The sequence below is a fragment of the Apus apus genome, chromosome 4, assembly GCF_020740795.1.
Source record: "Apus apus isolate bApuApu2 chromosome 4, bApuApu2.pri.cur, whole genome shotgun sequence".
Classification (NCBI taxonomy): domain Eukaryota; kingdom Metazoa; phylum Chordata; class Aves; order Apodiformes; family Apodidae; genus Apus; species Apus apus.
In genome coordinates this window covers 5,643,239-5,665,359 of record NC_067285.1, presented here as the reverse complement: position 1 = coordinate 5,665,359, position 22,121 = coordinate 5,643,239, and the positions used below count along the sequence as shown (strand labels likewise).

At 41.2% G+C, this 22,121-nt stretch overlaps 1 protein-coding gene across 1 annotated transcript in view; it reads left to right on the top strand.

Moving 5' to 3' along the window:
• Positions 1-364: 364 nt before the first annotated feature.
• PLPP4 (phospholipid phosphatase 4) overlaps positions 365-22,121 on the top strand; it is a 47,944-nt gene continuing 26,187 nt past the window's right edge. The window contains exons 1-3 of the mRNA XM_051618896.1: positions 365-613; positions 16,689-16,797; positions 20,605-20,695. Coding sequence (XP_051474856.1) covers positions 558-613; positions 16,689-16,797; positions 20,605-20,695 — 256 coding nt within the window. The 5' untranslated portion in view covers positions 365-557. The remainder of the gene's footprint in view (positions 614-16,688; positions 16,798-20,604; positions 20,696-22,121) is intronic.

Sequence of the window (22,121 nt, the reverse complement as noted above, 5' to 3'; positions counted from 1 at the left end):
GGGGGTCCCGTCTCTCCGGCTAAGGATGGAGACATTAAACCCGTGGCCTTAAACCCGACACCAGAAGGGCTCTCCGCTTCCCTTCGCGCCCATTCGGCACCAGAGCGCTCCGGGGTCCCCGTCCGTCAGCAGAAGCTCAGGGGGGGCCGGGAAGACCCACCCGTGTCCGTGCGGAACCCGGCGCGGGGAGCCGGGCGGGGCGGAGCGGCAGCGACGGGGCGGGGAGAGGAGGGGAAGGGAGGGGAAATCCCCAGGATCCCCCGGCGTTATTCGGCGGGACCCTCCCCGTGTGCGGGGCTGGCTCTGGCTGGCGGCAGCCCGCCCGGCAGGCTGAAGGGGGGGGGCGGGGGGTGAATGGCGGGGTCCGGGCTGCAGCTGGAGGGGCTCAGCGCCCAGACCGCCCTCCCCCGGGGCGGCGGGACCGGCTGCCGGCGGGGGGCCTGAAGTGCCCCAGCTTCCCCCCACGGCTGCCCCAGCCTCCCCCCCCGGCTGCCCCCGCCCCGTGCGGGGAATGAGAGGCGGTGCGGCGGGGCTGCGGGAGCCCGCCGGGACCCACCATGCGGGAGCTGGCGATCGAGATCGGCATACGGGTCCTGCTCTTCGGGGTCTTCGTGTGAGTATCCGGCGGGAGCCCCGGGGGTGGGGGGGGGCAGCTGCTGTCAGAACGGCTGAGACTGCTTCAACTTTCCTGCCCGTGGTCGCTCGGCCCCCCCCGAGGCTTTCCTGCGGGATGGCGGGGTGGGGATGCGGGGCTGGCAAGCGGTTCACCGCCCCGCAGCCCCCGGAGGAGAGCCGGGAGCCCGGAGCGAGGGGGACCCGCCTCCGAATCCCCCGCTCGGGGCGCCGGGGGGACCCGCTGTGCCCGGGGAAAGGGGACTCGTCCCCGGGGTGAGGGGTTGCAGGAGCCGCGGGGAGCCCGCTCTGCCCTGGGGTTTTGCCGAGGGGCTGAGGGAAAATTGGGTGGAGGGAGAAACTGCAGTTTCTGAGAACACTGTGCAAAAGAGCGACCGAAGCATAAAGCCGCCGCGAACCTGCTGCTCTTTTCCTTTGGACGGTTACAGTTTCTCCTGTGAAGGTGTCCCCTGCCCAGGCGGTGCGGGCACCTCAGCCGGCTTGCAGCCCCGCAATGGGGCAGCTGCGGGGCTCCCCGGGGGCAGAGCGGGACACGGCGCTGGTGCTCGGGGCTGGGGCGGGAGCTCGGGCTGGACGGGAGATGCGGTGTCTTGTGCCTGGCTTTGGGAAGCAGGTCCGCACGCCGGCGTGTGGGAAGGAAAGCCATGGGAATCTGGTTGCTGAGAGATGTGCAGCTGATGCTGCAGGAACGCTCCTTTTGCCTTCTTTCGGAGGAAGATGTGGCGTATTGTTTTGCTCTGTGTACTTGAGGGAGGCTTCCCCCTTTCCTTCTAGGGCTGTGCTCGTTTCTGTCTGGCCATTTGTGTTCTCTCCGTGCACCGGCACAACGAGAAGTTACGCTCTTTGTATAAGTTTGCATTTCGGTTGCTGAATGTTTAAAGACGAGTAGTTGCAATCCTGGTGATCTCTCGGAAGTATCACAGAAAGTAAATCAGATTCGGCTGCCGTTTGCTTGTTTGTCTGCTTAACGATGGGTGCTGCAGTTCCTGGGTGCAGGGAGTGATAGTATAAGGCATCTGTCACCTGGTGAAACTGACTCAGAGCTGGTGATGCTTCGATGCAATTGATTTGATTCCCTTTCCGAACCCTTCATGGTTCATGAATAACTTGCCCAGTTTAATGATACTGGAGTTTTTCCTCGGTGCTCATTTCTCATGAATATTGATGCAAATCTTTTGATTGCAACGTGTTTAGTAAGTGTCATCCTCCTCTTCTAAGGATAAACTTGGTACCTTCAAAAAACTGTCAGGTACCTTTGATGCCTTTCAATTCAGGTGCATCTTACCTTGGAAGCAGACCTGTTAATTTCAACAGAACTCTTTTCTGCAACATACAGAAATACAGAGTGAGTAAAGGCTTCAGAAACTGATGTTACATCAGAACATTCCCCTTCCTTATGACTGCATGTGCAATTCATCACTTACACCATCCAGTTAGTGTTCTCTTCATACAGCTTGTTACCATGCTACGTAAATCATGCCCCATCATAAGTAGTAATCTCTAGGCTATGCTTGTCATCTGTCCTCATTTCCTGTCTAAAACAACCTGTAATTTTCACCATTCTTTATATGCTGTGGTTCTAGAATCACCTGCAGGGTGACTAGAGGAAGTGCTTTTGGTAGAGCCACCATAATGCCAGAGGGCAAATGAATACACCAGCACTTTTCACCTTTTCATATAGCTCAGTTTCTTCTTTCTTGGAATTCTGAGGAATAATTCTGACATTATAAGAGATCATTTGGAGCATACATGGAAATCCAAAAGTACCAAACGTGTAGTATTCTCAATTCACATCCAGGGCAGTGCTTTGTTTTGTGAAGAACTGCACTTCGTTTGTTGTAATGGCTGCAAAAATAGTCTCTAGCTAGACCAGAAGAATGGGTTTTATATTCAGATAAACTTAACACCAGAGTAATCTTCTGCTATTGAAGTAGTATTCAGCATTTTTCTCAGTTTTTCCAAAGACAAGGTTACTCCTATCTTGGAACTTTTGTGTTATAAATACTGCATTTTCTGTGCTTTTGTAGACAGCCAGGGCAAGGATTTTTATGGGAGTGCTGAGTTCATTGAAATGTTTCTTCATGTACAAAAAACTGCTGGTGAATTTGGAGGCCCTGGGACTGGAATCCAGGCAGTATCAATGTGAGCTTGACTGCAGAAGCTACTTCTAGGAATGAAAAGGCTGCATGGTTCCCAGTTCCCTTGGAAAGGAATGCTGTGAGCATCAATGAGTTTAGGCTAGGTCTGAGATCATCTCTGTTGTGAATGCCAGCTGTGACATAGATAGTTGTCCATCAGGAGCTGGACTGAAGAGAATTAGTTCCTTCAGAGAAGGTGTTGATGACTTGGGGTCAGTACCAACCTTTGTACTGTTAGACATCTGACCTTGAAGGTAATAGTTCCATAGCTGTTTGCCAATTGTGAACCATCTGTGCTTCCCAGATGTCTTCTTAGCTCCAACCTACTGATTAATGTAACTCAGAGTAATATACTGGCATATTTTGTACCATACAGTGTAAAAGCAAAGGTGCATATTCCATGTTGTAGTTTTGCTTGGAGATAAATGTCATTTCATAAAAATGGAGGTGTGAAAACTTATGTTGCTGATTGCTGAAATTGAATGTATTGCCAATTTCAATGTATTTTACAGCAACACTTGCCATAGTTATCAACTTTAGTCATTTCACCCAAGACAGAAATCCATAATTGCTATTTAAATTGTCTTTTGCCGTGCAAATGTGCACCATTCCAAGTAACACGTTTTGGTTGGTTGTGTGTCGGTTTGGATGAGTTCCATGGACAAACAGCAAGGATAATAATAACAACTGACTCAGTTCTAGATGTTGTGTTCTGAGCAATTGCTAAGTGTTCACTTAGCAATTAAAAACGAGTTTAGGTTTGAAATGAAGCAACTCAAGCTTCTGTGCACGCACAAAGATCTGTGCTGGAGGGCGTTTTAGCCCTGAAGATTTCCTGCTCTTGAAGAAAGGATTAGTTAGGAGAGATTTATTAGAAGAACCACAGCTGCCTAAAATTCAGAGGCAAGAGTTAAAAAACCCAAACCAAACCCAAACCCAACTGTTTGCAGTCAAAAACATGCGTGTTTCACGCTTTACCGGGAAGGTAAATAGGTGTTCTGTTCTGTGAGTACCTTCAGTGAAATGGTTCTCAAGCCACAAGTTACAAACTGTAAAGAACTGTGCTGCCCTACAGTTTTTCTCAGTTCCTTAACAGTAGCAAAGTAACTTTTAGTTTCCAAAATGGTTACACCTTTTGTTTGGGCTGAGCTGATCCCGATCAGCATAGATGGTTTGCTCCTTACTTAGCTAAGAAAACAATCTATAATTTGACTGTTACATTGTTACATTATGCTGTTTCAAATACTTTCCAGGTAAGCCTTGACTTTAATCAATTCTCACTTCATGTTTTTGTTTAGTTTTTTTTTTATTTATTAAGATATATCTGTGAGTACAGAACTAGATTATTTTTAAAGTTGAATTTTTCACATAAGGTCTCAGGAGTAGAAATGCTCTGTTATTTAATATAACAACTGTGAGCATGTACTTTGTTTATAGAAAAAGTCTAACACTAATCTGAAGAATGATTGAATCAGGGTCATGCATCTCTTGTGTTCTTCCTTTTGTACTTATTCCTGTGACCTGGAGCATCTTAAGATGCTCGAGTAATGCTAAAACATGTTAAACATGGTCAGTCTTTCATCTGCTCTGTGTGGACTGTGACATTTGTCACCGAATGCTTGATGAAAGCAAATTATTTTGATTGATTTGGCTTTATTCAGCTAAGGCAATTTAAAAAAGATTTGTGAGTGAGTTTAAGGGCATCACTCCTGTGTAAAAATATCAATGTTCTTCACCTGTGCTAAGAAGAAATCATTGAGTGGTATTTCGGAGTGAGCCTGTAAGTGCCAGGAGGGAGGTCTCAGGTTCTTAGCAAAATGCACATTGTTTTAGGCATCTCCTACAAGGAAAACTTTTTCATCTGTTTCAGAAGTTTTAGAAGACCACATTGTTGTTGTGGTACAAAGATAAAATAATTTGCATGTCTTGTAGTATATTTAGCTCAATAACTTGTCAACAGCATATCACTAATGTTTTCTAGAGCTGTCTGATTGATTTAAAAGACAGTCTTTAAAGGATTGCTTCATCAAACCTCGACCTCTTCAGTGAGCATGGTGTGACTAAAATATAAATGTCATTCAGAGTAATTGGATACCTTCCCTACAGCACAGCCTCATTACCAGCCTCTCTTGGGAATAAATATTTACCTGCAGGCTAGCATATGTATATGTTACATGCATGTAAGTACAGTATTGACTCATGGTCACATCTTTCATGTCTGTGTGCCAAGTTCAGACTCTGATCCGAATAAACAAAAGCTGATTCTCTGCAGGTTTTACAATACTCACAAGTTTACAATATTAAGATTTTAACCAAGTTATGAATATGCCTAAAATGATTTAGTGTGAAAAGCTCTTTCACGTAGTGTTCTTTGTCGTGGGTGGTGATCTGGATATTCTGCATGGTGCCTTCATAAATGATGCTGTGTTAAACACAGACAGAATATCAATTGGCTGAGGCATTTCCACAATGCTGCAGTTCCACTTTACTCTTTTCTCATGGGTCACACTTGCCTTTTCCCTGTCATATTTCTGGGTTTTTGGAGGACAGACTCAGCTGGGAATCATGAGCAGCCAGAGATCTCTAGGTAATATAACAAAACGGGGCTGAGAAGCAATCACCAGCCTCGGACCCTAAGATTTATTTCCTCATGTTGACACAAGTGCTGCCAAATTACACAAATCAGTTGGACCAAGCACATTTTAAGCCTCTGCTCTATAGCTGAAGTTTCCAAGCAAAATAGGTATTTGGCCATATGAGCTTCTTAGTAATTTTATCCTCTACATTCCTCAGTTCAGTATCCCATAATTCTGACTGTGTTTGCAACCTGCTTTTTGGCTTCTGATCTTAAAAGTCTTGGACTTTATTTCTCTGTACCCTTTTTTTCTCATCAGGAAAGGGTGATTAATACTTTTTTTCTCATCCTTTGTTCATTGAGATGAGAAATTCTTTGTTAGTAAGGTATGTGGGCAGTAGCCAGACCCATTGAACACTGGATATTCTTTGAGCTTTTTCAGTGTCAGTTTCAGAAATATTCATGATAATAGGAAGTGAGAACATCAACATGTTTGATGACTCAGCTGTTTAAAAATAGGTTCTGTATTGTAAATGATAGGTTAGATGATACTAAAATGAGGGAAATATTTAGGTTCATGGCCCAGCTTGAATTCTAGATCACTGACTATGTTAATACACAGTGAAGGGAAAGACCAGCTCTAGAAAAAGTTCTGAGCCTGTCTGCTGTTTAGGAACTAAGAATGTGTTTCAAAAGTTGCATGTTGAGCTTCAGTAACAAGCAACAGACTTACTCCAGTGCTCAGCAAGAGTCCCTTATACCTTCAAAGTAATGGAAAATTAGAATGCCATGGAGCTTCTATAACTTGCTGAGTTTGGCTGATCTGTCACAAAGTAACCCAAATTTCAGCTTTGCTCAGCTCTGTGTCCTTGAAGAGGCCACTGTAAAAGTGAAAGGCCATAAATACCTGTTATGCCTAATGTAATATGAAGCACACAACAGAACCACTGTGTTCCTGTCCTAGTATCTATGAAATATCACCAAGCTAACAGAGACAATTGGTACTTGGCGTTCCTCTGAGCTGAAGCTTCTGTTTCCATTGTTTCCTCATTTTATTTATTGGAACTGGAGTAGGATTTTACTGACTTTGATAACAGCTATTCAGGAGAAAGTGTACCTGTCTTTTTCTGTGCATCCCCTTTGGTCTGTGCAAAAGACTAGACTGAGGTATCAATACTTTTAGATGGTGAAGCTAAGTCGATTTCATTTGTCTTCCCCAAGTCCTGGGGGAAAGGCAGGAAAATGGCTTTTACGGCAGGAATTCTAATTGTCCTGTTGATAGGGTAGAATTGATGTCCATGGCTGAACTCGTAGCTGAATACGTGCTAAAAAAGGATGCTATTGTAAATGCCAGAACATCTGCTCCAGATTTTTGAGGAGTAAATGGTGACTTTGTGCCCCTTCGTGCTGAATCCTATTTACTCACTGGCTTTGACTTTTCTTTGCTCCCAGGCCTGATTGAGCATGTTTTATAATGAGAATGTTACTAAGACTGACAGTGTTCTGTAAGGGAAGTTCTTCTTTAAAAGAATTGATTTTTATACTTTGATCTAAGCACAGTCAAACAGTGGCACAACTGTGCTTCTTATGGCAAAGACTTTGATAAAAAGTATAGTCCTGTTGCTGAGAATGCACTCATCTGGCACAGTAAAGAGATCTTGATAGTCTCCCAGTCTGTAGGTGACTTTGAAAAGTGAGTACTTGGGAATAGTTGGCAGAATTATTGACACGAAAAATGGAGTAAGGATTACATTTAGTGTGTCTTGTAACTTTTATCTGTAATAAGCACTGTACTGATACTGAATAGGGGGCATTTGAGTGCTCCATTTATATTGGCAAAGATTAGTGGACAAAGAAAGCTAAAGCCAGTATCTATGTCCCTAGTTAAAGCATTGATTGTGATCGACTAATCAACATCAGGGACTTGGACCTGCATGGTTAAGGCAAGCTGCACTGGTTTCTGAATCAGAATAACTGCTTTACAGATGATCCAATTCATCTTCATAGAACAGACCAAGTTGCCATCAGATGTGGCGCGTGAACTGAGGTTTTCATAACTAGATGGGTTTTAAGGTACTTTCCATTCATGTCTTCCCTTGCATTATAAACGGTACATTTGTGATCTCTGGACCACACATCATTGCTATGCAGTGACTGATCTGTATGATTCTGCAGAAAACTAGATTAGGAATGTTTCCTTTCTGTAAATCAGGTTACTAGAGACACTGTATATTGTATCTGTTTATTTCTCTGCATTACAAAACACTTTTAGCTTTTGCTGTTCAAGTGGATAAATATTTTCCTTACTGAAATACCACTGAATTTTAATTAAAATTGCATATAGATGGAATGCAGTAAGTGAGAATTGTTTAATGTAGGCTAGAGTAACATGGTTTACAGCTGGTGTTTTCATAGTATGTTACTTCTGCAGGTGAATTTCAGAGAATTGGGGAGGAGTGAGAAAGATGGTACGGGGTACAGAAAATCCCTCTTATGAGAAAAGGTAGAAATATTTGAACTGTTTAATCTAGAAATGTGAGGAGACATGGCAGCAATCTTCACACGTAAGCAGCTGCTGTAAAGATGGATGAGGGAGGCAAACTGCTCTTCAAGTCCTTTGGGAATTGTACAGGAAGAAATGATTCTTAACTTGTAGCAAGAGAAACTTAGGCTGAATGTGGGAAAATGCAATTAATTATAAAGACATCTGAGTGCTGTGATAGGTTGCCTGAGACATATATAGAATCTCCACAAATGGAATTTTTTAAAAACAAGTTGAACTGAAGTATCTTGGGAGTATTATACATAAAGGTTGGCTTTGCTGCATGGCTATGTGGAGACAGGGTAGGTGGCCTTGTAAGCTGGCATGAAATCAGCTTAGTGGACAGAGGTCTATACTGCCTGAGAGGGTGTGGGGGAACAGTTGAGAGACATTAGGGCAAAACTTAGTGTAAGAGATTTTTGGCTCATGTTGATGGGCAGAAAAGAAGATGCTGTTACCAGTTCAGTTACTTGCAGAATACTTCACCAAAGGCTGATCAGAAGCTGGTGATCCCTCTGGCTGGAGGGCAGTGCCATGCCAGGCACCATATTCTAAATATTCCGCATTAATGAGATTGTGGGGAAAATGAGAACCTAAATTAGGGTGAAATGTTTCACCCTGCACTCTTGTGGTTCAACATTTTACTCTACTTTGAGTGAAAAGTTTTACTTTTCACTTTAGAATTTATAACGGAAGTGGAAATGTCTGCTCAGAAATCCTTCCATTTGGAAGGATTTGTGGCACCCTGCCAAGTGTTGTGAGGCCTTGCAAATTGAAAACAACAGAGGGGGAGTATCATTTGATATAAAGTGTTATATTTTCATTAGCTGCCAATTTTCACTAATGGGAGAACAGATCTAATAGCCTGCCTGTGCTCTCATGGCCTGCGGAGAGGCCATTAATAATTTCATTCATCCAGTGTCCAAGGTGATTTACAGGAGTGTAACTATTGCTACTGGACTTTGGCGAGCTACACAAAATACTAAAAGTGATGTTCCAATCCCCATAAATGCATCTTTAGAAAAACCCAACCAAACAAAAAAACAAACCAAAACCCCCAACGTTATTAATGCTCCGGAACATGCAGTTATTCACACAACTGCTTTTGGATTGAGTGGATTTGATATAGTTGGATTTGATTGTGAATATCATTAGGCAGGTTTCTTATTTTTCCCCAGAGAATAATGAAGTCATTGCATGCAGCATCTGTGAAGGGAAAACTGGAACAAAATAACTGGTAAATTTGTATTACATTTAGCAAATAACTTGGCCAAAAAAGTGTCTCTTTATGGATACTGAAGTGTTTTATTTTAAAATTTGCATTTCAAATGCATTTTTTACTAAAATGAGCTTAATAGATGCCCAAATTAAGTATCTCTTTTCAGTTTGGGTTAAAATGATTTGTTCCTGCTTGACCAAAGATTCATGTTTTAATTCCACATAAACTTTTGATCTAGCCTTCTAGATTGGTCCATAGTATTTTTCCCCTCTCTTGCTTCCTTACCAGCTCCTGGGTTTTTGGGCCATAAAAATGGTCTGAGAATGTGTTGTGCCATTTAGCTCTAATTGTGGACACTTTGTTTGATTCTACTTCTTACTTTTTTTCAGCCTGTACCTTCCAGGTACAGCATGATGTGGGGACAAACTTGACTGCCCTACAGGTCCCCTTTCAATGTCATATCTCTGTTTATCCATCAGATGTTTAAAGAGAACAGTGGTGCACAGGGAATGGGACACAAACCATGAACATATATATTAAACATAGTCTAGACTGAAAATAACTTGGCAGCAAATTATCAAGTTGTGTTCATATTAACATTCAGGTTTTGGGGAAAAGCTGGGTGAGTGAGAAAGAAAAAGTCTTGTGTAGAAGTGGTAGGTTTTTGATACGGGGCTTTTGGAGGGATTTGGCTGGGGGGACAGAGGGCAGAACAGAGATGAAATCCTGCAGCATTGGAGGAACAAACTAGTGTGTTTCAGAGATTGCTCCTGAACAAGCTGCAAGGGCCCAGCTGTCACTTCCAACTGATCAGACCTTGGTCCAGGCAAGATCTTAAAGAACTATCACAGGAGGGACAGGAGTGAGAAGCACTGAAGTAACAGTGAGCTACAAAGGGACTTCTGGAGACAGAGGGATAGAGGGACAGAAATAACTGAGAGGGAAAAGCTTTGGTCACAAAGAGAAACTCCTCATCTTTGTGACTTTAACCCCTGTGCTCATTTCAGGTCCCAGCCTATAGTCAACAAGAGTCTGGAACACAGGTAGGAAAGCAAAAGAAACTTCATCAGACTACAAAGCTCTATCAAATTTCTAGGAAGCTAGGATAGTTGTTCAAGGAACTGTTGAGATTTGTTTGGCTGAAAACAGTTTGAGATGTAATAAAATCAAACATTCAAAAACATCGCAAGCAAAATTCTGACCATGTGTAGTGTGTTTCAGTTGGTTTTTGCTTAGGTGATTTAAGCCTGTATTATGAATTCTGTTTTTCACTTAAGAATAATGTACAACAGCTTGGAAACTTGTAATGGCTGCATAAATGTTCATATACTGCTGACTTCTTTTCTCTCTACTCCTTCCTCCCCAAACACACACACACATTAAAATGGCTTTCATGAAATAGCTTATATCATAGGGGATATTTAATAGAAATAGAGCACAGAGGCAACAATTACTACCATAAATTATGCATTTTATTAAATAAAATTAGAGATAATGCAATGTAAACAGTAGCCAGTAGTTTTCACTGTGTTGGTATCTCCTGTTTCTGTTGATTAGCTCAGTTTCAGTACTGCAGCTGTACTGGATTGCCTTAAGTATTGTGCATTGACATAATAAATAGCAGTGCTGACCTACTTGCCTTGGGCTTCACTGCTCCATGTGAGCAGGGATCACAGGAACTCAACTGCTTTTTCACCTCAGGAGCAGCTAAATGCCAAAATAAAGATGTTTCTATTTCAGAATGGTTTATTTTATTTTCTGCTGAGCAGAAAGCAAAAGATGCAAAAAATTGCTGTCAATAGCAGGTTAAAGAAAGTTGTAAAAATGTAAACCAAACCCAGATATTTCAATCTGAGTCTTTTTGCAGTGTTTTTTATCTGTTTCAGTATAGCCACACTTGTCTCCTGCTCTTCTGTTCAAAGCTGCAATGCAGCATGACCAACTGCTCCCTCTTTCTTCCTTTCTCATTGCTCATTTCCAAATATTCCACTTCTGTAAGAAAGAAATGATGGTGAAAAGGTTGTATCTGAGCTAGTTAAGTAGTGTAATGCCTGGATACCCATTTTTATTCCCACTGAATGGGAGTTTTCTATATGGAATCACTTTATACTGGCAATAATGATACTCAGTGGTATCTAGTGCTCTTTGCATTTAAAGTCCTCAGCCCAGGAGCAAGGAGAATCTCTGGGTTGGAAGTTTTGGGATTCTCTCAGGCACACAAGAACAACTGGCTGGCTACATTAATTGCTTGTTCTTGTGCTGTTCATGCATGTTCAGATAATACTTTCCCTTTCCTCTTAGGTTTGGTACAACTGAAATAATATCACAGGAAGGAAATAGTTTACCCAGAGAGAGTTCAAGTGCCAGGGATGGAGAAAAGCAGTAGATACATAACGTAGTTACTGAAGAAACTAATATTAGGCTCTAAAGCTACAGGTTACTCTCTCTTTTTCAGCATTCTGAAAAGATTGTTGGTTCACTGCTTCATATTGGGTTTTCTAAGAACATTTACATATCACATAAATTAATTCATAAGGTGCAGGACTTCTGTGCATCTATATTGTTGTTAGTTCAAGACCTGAGCTGTTAACTGAGCCCAGACTCCCCAACTGTTGCCTCCTTATGGATTCATTTAATTCATATTCTCTCTTGAATTTGTACCAAACAAGGAAGAATGAGGGGTTGTGTTTGGTTTTAACCTGTTTCTATCCACATATATATAATATATATAAAATCAGTGTGGCTACATGTGGCTGAAGTTACGTGCTGTGGCAGATTTGAGCCTCATCTCAGGCACAACTGGGGAAGCCTTTATAACTACAGCCCTTGATGTTATATCAGAGAGAGGTCCAGTGGCTCAATAATAATTCAGAGACACTGACTGGCACAGGCTCCATCATCTGGTTAGACACATTCTGGCTGAACAACCTGTCTTACATCACGGTTGGCTTTGTTGGCCCAGCAATAATACAGCTCACCCTGACTGGGGTGCATTGCCAGCTGCAAGGAGGAGAAGTCATATCCTGATATCCCTGTTAAATCAGTGGTTATGTGAGGCAACTCTGGGAAGCCTGCTAGTAAGAATGAAGAAAAACACAGGAAACTGCTTTTTCAGCACTTCTGGGAAATAAGACCACTGTGGCAATGTGTGTATTTTTAAAATGCATCAGAATTTATTTTCAATTGCTTCTTAATCAAAATGATATCTCATATATCTGAAGGGCTAATGTGGGAACATGTGCTAGTTAAATGTAACAGTGCAGTTGCTAGCTAAATTGGAATATTCAGAAATACCTGAAGCCAACCTACACTTGAGAACCAGTTATCTACTTGCCAGTGATATTAAATAAAAAACCCAAGCTATTGCCCCTGCCCTGTGGCCTTCTAGTCCTGGGATTTAATTCCAATTACTTTTGGCTCCTCCCTACATAAAAGTGCACACACAAAATTAATACTGGGAAAAACTCTGTATATTCAGATTAGAATATCAGATGTCATCAGGATGTGGTCTGAAGGCTTTGTTTCCAGCTTCTCAAAACTACAGAATTCAATAAATGCTGTCAGCTTGCACTGTTCCCAGAGCTGTGTTAGGCACTGAAGGAGCCTCTTGCAACGTTTTTCTTACCATTTATTTTCTGCCAGTACTTTGTCTTCATAAATACTTGCCTACAAACAGCAGGCTACTGCAAATGAAGAGAGGCATCAGATCTTCTCATTTCTGTAGCAATAAAAACAGCTTCTGAAGTATCCATGTAGGGTGTTCCTGGTGAATATTAACTACCCTGTCTACTGCAGGACACTCAAATGCAATAACGGTCTGTATTAGGATTACAGATTGTTAATTAGAAGTGGTAGGTGTATACACTGCTTGGCATTGTATTGGGAAATAAAAGTTGTTAGCTATTACAGGTAGAGATAATTTATCAATACAGCTACTTCTGTGTCTCTTACTGGGAATGTAAATTACTTAATGAATTAGTTTTAGTGCAGTTACAAGATGATGGTTATAATAACACATTTCCATCAAAGTCTATGAAGAGACATTGAAACATTAATTCCTTTTCTCAGGTACATACATCTTATGCAATCAATAGCTCTTGCAAAACCCATTCTAACGTGTGTTAGAATTTAACTCTTGATTTCCATGGAGAAGTTAGAGCTGTTGCTTTCCTACTTGAATGCTTGTCAGTGCATACTTGGCATATGTAAATACTAGTGCACTTAATGAGCCAACTGCAGCACTGGAGTCTTGTTTTGATACTGATACTGACACTTCTTGCTGGAATGAATTGTCCTACCTTGCCGTGTAAAAGAGTGGCAGGAATCAATCAGATCTTGTGATACCCAGTGTTGTGCCTTAACTATAGGGAAAAACCTTTATTTCTATCTAAACTAGAGTTTATATTATTGAAGTTATGTTTTTAATTCATGAGCAGTTTGTCCATAGTGAAACTGCAGGTCGTCATTAATGATTGGGTCTTTGTCATATTTTTTGTACCCCAACGCGTTGTTCCCTTTTTGATGGCTGAGGAGCTCTGGATTGCCCAAGTGACTTGAGAAATCAAATGGCTCAGATATCCTTCCTGATGGGAACCTCCAAGCTAACACAAAGCTTTCTCATCGTGCTGCTGTGCACAGACAGGAGACTTTCAGAATCTGAGCTCCAGCTCTGTGCTGAGCAGAATGACAGTGACAAACCACAGGCACTGTTTCTTATCTCACCTCATCACTATCCTGTCTGTTTCAGTACTGGTAATTTTGCATTTCAGGCACAGACAATTTCAAGCCTTTCATATTTTTTTTCCATCTTTGCACGAGTTCCTAAAATAACCACTAAAAAATTTACCTATTTTTTGTTCCTTAATATTACCTGAGGGGGATAAACAAGACGAGGTTTTCTCCTGGCATGAGAATTAAGTTATTCTCTTCAGGTGTATCAAATAGCATGACACGAATGCTTTTCCCACTATTAGTTTTTTTCAGAATGGATAGTTGAAATCCTGCATTTAAAGATGAGCAAGGGTGATGTGAACAAGCAGTGCTCAGCACAACGTGCCCAGCCAGTGGAAACACTGGGCTCTTTCTGTCTAGCCCAGGTCACTTGTTGGAAACCTCTAAAGACGATTCTGACTTTCAGAATATGATTTTCTTATCTCCAGAGATGTTGTGCCCTATGGTATGTTCTGCTTTATGGCTTTTCCTTCCAATTAGGCTAACCTATGCAGAACCCTGCCAACTTCAGCATGACTGATGCTGTTCACAACTGTGCAGTTTCAGCATCAGGACAACTGGTTGCACAACCAAACCCTGCAGGTACACCATCAAAGCTTTTACTGTTAGATTTGAGACCTAGTTTGGTGAATACTAAATTTTCATGTCCTAATACAAAGTGAGCTTCCTAAGTTGCCCACCTGCCACCAGGGGACATTCTGTGATCCAGCCTGAATTTTCAGCCTTAAGAGAAAAATGTCTAGAAACCAGTTTTCTTTATCCAAGGATTTCTAATAACATCTGGTAGTTTCAACAAGCTTGTGCTGGCTCATGAATAGTGATAGACTGTACTTTTGGTTAGAATGTAGGAACATAAATCACTAAGTGTCAGGCAGCTTAGAAACCTGTGTGTCCTCGTGATTGTTTAATAGAACACAAAGGGAATTGCCTTCAAGCTAGTGAGTTCTCGTAGCCAGTCGCCCATCAGTGATGCTTCAGAAAAAGAAGAGAATTGTTCTCTTATGAGTCTTGGCATAAAAATTTAATTAGCAGCTGAGCTCTTTCTGAAGATTAAAAAAAGCTGCTTCTTTTTATACAGTCACTTGCCTTTAACTGTTTGCTTTGTGTTTCTGTGTTGATCACACAGACAAGATCTACCTTCTTCTGCATCTATTTTTTTTCTCTTTCAGTAGCAATTTTGAAATTATTTGCCCCAGTTTCAGCAATTCTTTTTTTGAATTATGTTTCAGTGTATTTGAACACAGTTCTTGGAAGACATTCAGAACACAAGTAAGAGGGAGAAATTGATACATACTCAGATTTAATAGGTAGTGGATAAGAACTGTAGTTGTTAAATACAATAATAATTATGACTATCATTGATAGATTTATTTCAATGAGTCTTTCTTTACAGGAGTACTGAACTAGTGAGTGTATAGTAATCAGAAAACCACTCAACTGGAATCAGATACCATTTATGTTATATATATTTTTATGTATTTATGTTATTGTAGGGTCATCTCTTTAGCATGTGATATTTTGCTCTTAAAGGAGTAAAATCTTAGCACACCTTTGCAGTGTCACAGTTTGATTCCTGTGAGAACTATGAATCAAGTTTTGTTTAATTTCTCAGATCTAAGCAAATATACTTTAATCTTTGTTTTCTAACTTTACAAGGACACAGGAAACAAAAGAACAATAGCCCCAAACCTTTAACTCTGTTGGCATTTGCTCCTTATGTCAAATATCTTAATGTCAAATTACTTAAATCTCTGATCTAATCTGATGTGTTTTCCAGAAGTGTACTGATGCACGGATAGACTGTGATCACCTTGAAGCATAAATGTTTGGGTATTGTTTGTTTTTTTGCAGTTAGTAGAAATGCTTCAAGGCCTGGATATGTCAAAGAATGTGTCTCTGCTTCCAGACATTCCTTGGTGTAACCATCAGTCCCAGAGCTTTGAGAGCTGCCTGGAAACAGTCACCAGGCCAGAAGATACCTGAGGGAATATGTCATATGAGATCTGACTGGCTGAAAAATGTAGTCATTGACACTCAGCTAGCTTCTTTGACTTCTTGTATGCCCAGACATGCATGTGCTTATCTCTTTGTTTATGTTTAGATGACAGCAGTGAACTACCTCCTAGCCATGGATCCTGTAGACATCTTCATAACAGATGTTAATTCCTGGGTGGTGTAGCTGTGAACTTTACTATTCAGTTCTCCCAAGTGACACATGTTGGATGTCATACCCAGACCTGTGACTTTACTTGGCAACAGAACCATTTCAACCACTAGTTAGTTGCTTCTAGCTCCCACCAGACTGAAAAATAGAAAAAAAGTGTTTCTACAGGCTCATCCTGTTCTAGGAGATATTCTCTAAGGTTATCTGCTCTTTCTATCAGGAGAAGGAATTGTCTGGGCTGCTTCTTTCTTCCTGCTTTGTGATCCTGCAAATACAACTGTCATACTTCAAACTCTGAACCTTGCCATTTGAAAGACACATTCTGTATTGGATAGCTGGTGTATAATTTCTTCAGTATAAAACGTCTGCTGCATGACTTTTCTAATCTCACAATATGCTTTGCACACTTCTCCCACAAAAAACTGAAGTGACACTATATTCTCCATAGCAGAGTTTATGTAACTTTTATAAAGTTGTAGAATACAGATTTAAAAAATCCTTTTTCTAATGGTACATTTATGAAGGTTGTATTACTGAAAAGCAGTGAGGTGGGATAGCAGTGTATTATAAGGATAATTAATGCATGCTATATCATAATGAGCTTTGGGACAAGTTTTAAATCAGCAGAACTCTTCTGGGTAATTTGAAATAGTGAAATAAGTTGTCCCTTTAATTGTTATTTTCAGTTTTACAGAATTTTTGGATCCATTCCAGCGGGTTATCCAGCCAGAAGAGATCTGGCTGTATAAGAATCCTTTGGTGCAATCAGACAACGTACCTACACGTCTTATGTTTGTAAGTACTAAAGGTTTATTGGTCATTTGATGGCTATAAAATAAGTACACTTTCATTTGCTAAGCAGTAGGAGACCTTTCATAATTATAGGATGTGCCTGTAAATCTAATAACGATTGTTTTCCAAACCAGGGAGGTACAAGATGACAGAATGTAGGAAATCGTGGGGATTTCAAGATTCAGTGTTGATATAAAGGGATTATAGAGAAATTATTAGAGAAGCTTTCTGAATTGGCTGGTTGTGTGACCTGACAAAACCTTGCCATGCTCTTCTTATGTTTAGTGCTTAAGGTTTGAAATCCAGTTTGGTTTAGGTGTGTTAAGCACTGAGATATTTACTTCCAAGTTCTTTTTTTTTTTTTTCTTCCTTTCTCTTTTTTTACATATAGACAAAACCTTTGTTTTAGCTTCTGCCAAAAAAGAGTACTAAATATATCATAGAGCTGCTCTGCTGTCACTGTTCTTTGGGCTGTCCCCAGCACAGCTCAGGTTGACTGATCAACAGCTTGGTCTGTTGATTTACAGACTGGCTGGTTGATCTTGATGGTTTGTCTGATTGTCAAAACTCATGGTATTGATAACCTTCTCTAGCAATGAGTAACAATTGTGATAATCTACATATAAAACTATAAGGGTGCAGTAAGGTAGACCACTAGTACCCACTGCTGGGTTATTTTGTATACTGAGAGATTTGAATTCAAGAGAAATGTTGTGAATACTCCAAGCTCAGATCTAGATGGATCCAGGCTGGAGAGCTGGGCAGGGAGAAACCTAATGAAGTTCAACAAGAGCATCTGGGATGAAGAACCCCAGGAAGCAGAACAGGTTAGGGATTGGCCTGCTGAGTAGCTGTGGGGAAAAAGACCTGGGAGTCCTGGTGGACAACAGGCTGACCATGAGCCAACAATGTGCCCTCACAACCTGGAGAGCCATCCTGGGGCGCATTAAGAAGACTGTGTCCAGCAGGTTGAGGGAGGTTCTCCTCCCCCTCTTCTCTGCCCTGGTGAGGCCTCACCTGGAGCACTGAGTGCAGTTCTGGGCTCCTCAGTTCACGAAGGACAAGGAACTACTGGAATGAGTCCAGTATGGATTAAGGGTCTGGAGCATCTACCATATGAGGAAAGGCAGAGAGAGCTGGGACTGTTCAGCTTAGAGAAAAGGAGGCTGAGAGAGGTTCTCATTAATGCTTATGAATATCTACAGGGAAGATGTCAGGAAGACGGAATCAGACTCTTCTCAGTGGTGTCCAGTGACAGAACAAGGGATAACGGTCACAAACTGGTACACAAAATGTTTAACCTAAGTATAAGAAAATACTTCCTTACTCTGAGGGTACCAGAGCACTGGAACAGGCTGCCCAGGGAGGTTGTGGAGTCTGCATCCCTGGAGTCATTCAAAACCCACCTGCACGTGTTCCTGTGTCATCTGCTCAAGGGGATCCTGCTCTATCAGGGGAGCTGGACTCGATGACCTCCAGAGGTCACTTCCAACCCCTAACATTCTGTGATTCTGTGAAATCAGACAACACCCCAAGGACTGGAAAGGCCTGAGCCTTGTTCTGTCTCTCTCTCAGTAGATATTCCTTGTCTTGGCAGGTGTAAGGTGCTGTCAGCTTCTCTTGAGTGCGTGGTAGTATGTGAGAGTCCCTGTAAGTTTAGCATATATCTGGCTTGCCAGGATGAATAATGAATGAGAGAGGTTTTGTTCATGTTTCACAAAAGCAAGGCACTGTTGGAATATGTCACTGCTGGAAAGGAAAACATTACTGAGATGCATTTGGAGAGAGTACTGTTTGTTAGACCCATGCAGAATCTTTTTGCAAAATAAAGAGAAAGGAGTTTTTAACAACCCAAACTTTCTTTATATGTGCATTTTACTGCAAAGTAAAAAAAAATACCTTCCAGGTAATGTTTTTGTGTAAGAAACAGCAAAGTGCTGCAAACACCAGTAGTTCTTCAGCCCTCTCAAAAATCTGTATGCTTGTGAAATATGAGGAAATCTGCAGTTCTACTGGATTTCTGAAGATTGATTGTCAGCTGTGTGAAGCAAGCTGCTACTTGAATTCTATTCTTTGTTGGTATTTTCTGCTGCTCCTGCTTGTTCAAAAGATTTCTATCCCCATCAAACCATCACTCTAAGCCTGTCAGCCTGGCTATATTTCTGTATGTTCTTCAACAATGGAATGCAGTTCCACACACTGTAAACAGAACTTTTAAGTGGAAATGGTGCATCTTTTTGCACAAAACCTGGTGTCTGCCTTTCTAAATGTAAGGAAGGGGAGCAGAGTCCAGGCTGTGTTTTAATCTGCATGGCTGACTGAGTTAAATAATATTTTGCAAATGCAGGTGAGGGGGAATATGGTCTAAGATGCACTACCAAAATAAGGAATACAGTGCATTATCAAGTTGTTCCCTCTTCAGGCATTCTAAAAGCATAAAATGAGGACTGGGACTGATGTATATTACAAAAAGAAGAGAGTCACACATCTTTTGGCATAACCTGTGTGTCCTGTCTCTGTTTTTAATTTCAGTGGGGCTCTTTAAGAAGTAAGGCACTCTTCACCCTAGGTTAAGATAGCATCTTAAGATTTTACTTAAGCCCTGCCACTCTTCCTGCCATATATACAGCTTATTTTTTTCCTTGTTTAAAAAATGAACAAGCAAAAAATGCCCAGTATTTTTCACTTCTCTTCAAGAGAATAAATGCTTTTGAAATACCTTGATTTATTTTTGAACAAATGCAATTGTGGAGAGGTTTGTAGATTCCACGAGCAAACTGGTTAACTTAGTCTGGAACCAGAAAGAAGCATAAATGGACTACTTTGCCTACGAGTTGCCTTTTGCCTCTCCAGTTGAAAGTCTGGGACAGAAGAGATGATGGGTGGACCAGCTGGGAACAAAATAATAATTTTCATGGCAAGCTACTGATTAAAAACTGCTTGCTATTGTGCTTCAGAGAAACTGATACATCTCTCTGGAGAAAGACAGTAAATACCCTCTCTGGGAGGACAGACTGCAGCACAGACATTGAACAAAGTAGGATGCTTTTGGGATAACTGGCACATTTTCAGTGAATCATCAACCATAGTCCCCATGATAATGGAGATGCTGTTCTTGGAAGTCAAGTGTGTGCATTGATGTGCAGATGCTATTTCAGGTTCCTAGTAGAAATAATCCCATCCTACAAGCACTGATGATAAAATAGTATCTTTCTGCTTAACTAGTGAGTATACTTGCAGATATTCAGGTGTTGCTTTCCTGGTGTTGAACAAAATCAAGCAGTTGGCTCCGCATCCAAGTGCTTGTAAATGAAAAGTAACAATAAGACATGATCTTCTCAAAGCTTCCAAGAATGCGAGTGAAAAAGGAAAACAGAAAGTAAAATAAAGAGCATTTTAAAATGTCAGGAACTTTGTGCTGGAGACTGTTATGTTGAATAGGGAGCACAGCCTGGATGGGTTGCCTTCTAGAGCAATGCTTAGGGTGGAAAAAATGTACAGGCACGGGTGGATCAGTGTTTGAATTGTGTGGACTTTATAGATTCTTGCTTTTTCATTTATGAAACTGACATTTTAAGTGCAGTTCCAGGCAATTACAAATCAATTATAACCCACAGTTATGTTACAATTTTAATGCACCCATTGCCCTGTAGTTTCAAAGACAAATCTTTCCACTTTGCTTAAGGTCAGGAGTTTGATAAAGATCAGTCAGCCTTCCAGTTTAAGTGGAGATAACTGGAACTAATTATAAATCAGCTGGACTGGAAAGGAATTTACTCTCTCACACATGAAATTTGTTATCTTTTCCAGGCAATTTCATTCCTCACGCCACTAGCAGTCATTTTTGTGGTGAAAATAATCCGCCGAACAGACAAGACTGAAATTAAAGAGGCTTTCTTAGGTAATGTATGTCATACTTCAAAGTTGGAAAAATGTGTGATAGCTCTCGGAGATTGATTCCAATTGCACTCTAAGCCTTGAAGAAAATTTGTCTCATTTACAGTCCATTAAGGTAGTTTTTAGTGCAGTTAAATTTTTCAAGCCATCTCGCAAAACCTGTGTTTTCATGTGTGCTTCTAAATGTACACACAGACAAGATCACCTTAGAGACTGTTCAGATGTCTGGTTTTCTCTCACAGCAGATCTGTTACTTGCCTCTGATTTATACATTTAGCTATTCTAAATTAAGGGATTGACTGGAAAGCTCTGTGAGACTCAGCTGCTTGGTGTAGGAAATTACCCCTCTCATTGTTTTCTCTGACCTTCTGGAGTTTACTGATCCTCATTGCAAAATCGTGCTCATGGCTCAGCTTTTCTAATCACAAGCTGGTGTTTCATCTTGAACTGCCAGTGGAGTTAGATGTGCATTTAATTCTGGACTGTGAACTGCTGTGGCTGTACTGTCGGTGAGTTCTAATTGCAGTTGTAGGCAGAAAGTTTGAGCAGAGCAGCAGATAGACAGTGGGGATGGTAAGTCTTAAACTACTTCAGCTAATTCTGCCTGTGCCTATATCTTGAAGTCTTTTAGATAGATGCTCAGATCCTTTTTACACAGATATTGCCAGAGACCTAAACTGCCCCAAGCACTCTCAGTGGCAGAGGGTACTTTAAAGCACCAAGAACTGCAGATGTTTTTGTTGGCAGGATGTTTGAAATATGCCTAATTCTGGAATTGTCTTTTACTGGCTAATTCATACTTTAATTAACTGATCATTAGATTGGAAGGCTAAAGCAGTGCTCAGCCTTGCTCTAGCTAGGTAGGATGTAAATGGTACTATGTATTGGCCTTTGAACATTTTTTTTAGGCAAGGTGGGGTTCCCATAGCTTGTTCTTTCTCCAGCTGTTCTCACCCAAGTGTGAAGAGATGGTAGTTGTGTTTTGGCTCATTTTTATGATCCATAATATCCTCAGGCAAAGGTTTTATGGACACAGGGCGAGTGCTGCTGAAGTGCAGCATCTGGGGCAGCAGTCCAAGGAGAAAATATCTCGTGTAGCTGTCATCATCAAAAGTGATGCGACTGTAACTGTCTGGCTGGAAATCAGACATTTGCCTGATACTTTTTTTTCTGATGAGAAATAAACTTCAGTGGCTCTTGTGTTGGTAAGAGGAAACTACAATGTGAACTGCATTATTAATCAGTTATAATCTGAATGGAGTGTATACACTGGATCCAAGTGCCACTGAAATCAAGGCAGAGATCTCCACAGACTTTAGATGAGGTTCTTTGGACAGCCTAGGGACTCAGCAGATGAGTACAAATAAAAAAGATTATTCAGTCATAACTAGTATGACAGTTCCTGTTTATTACTCCAGTTCTATTAAGAA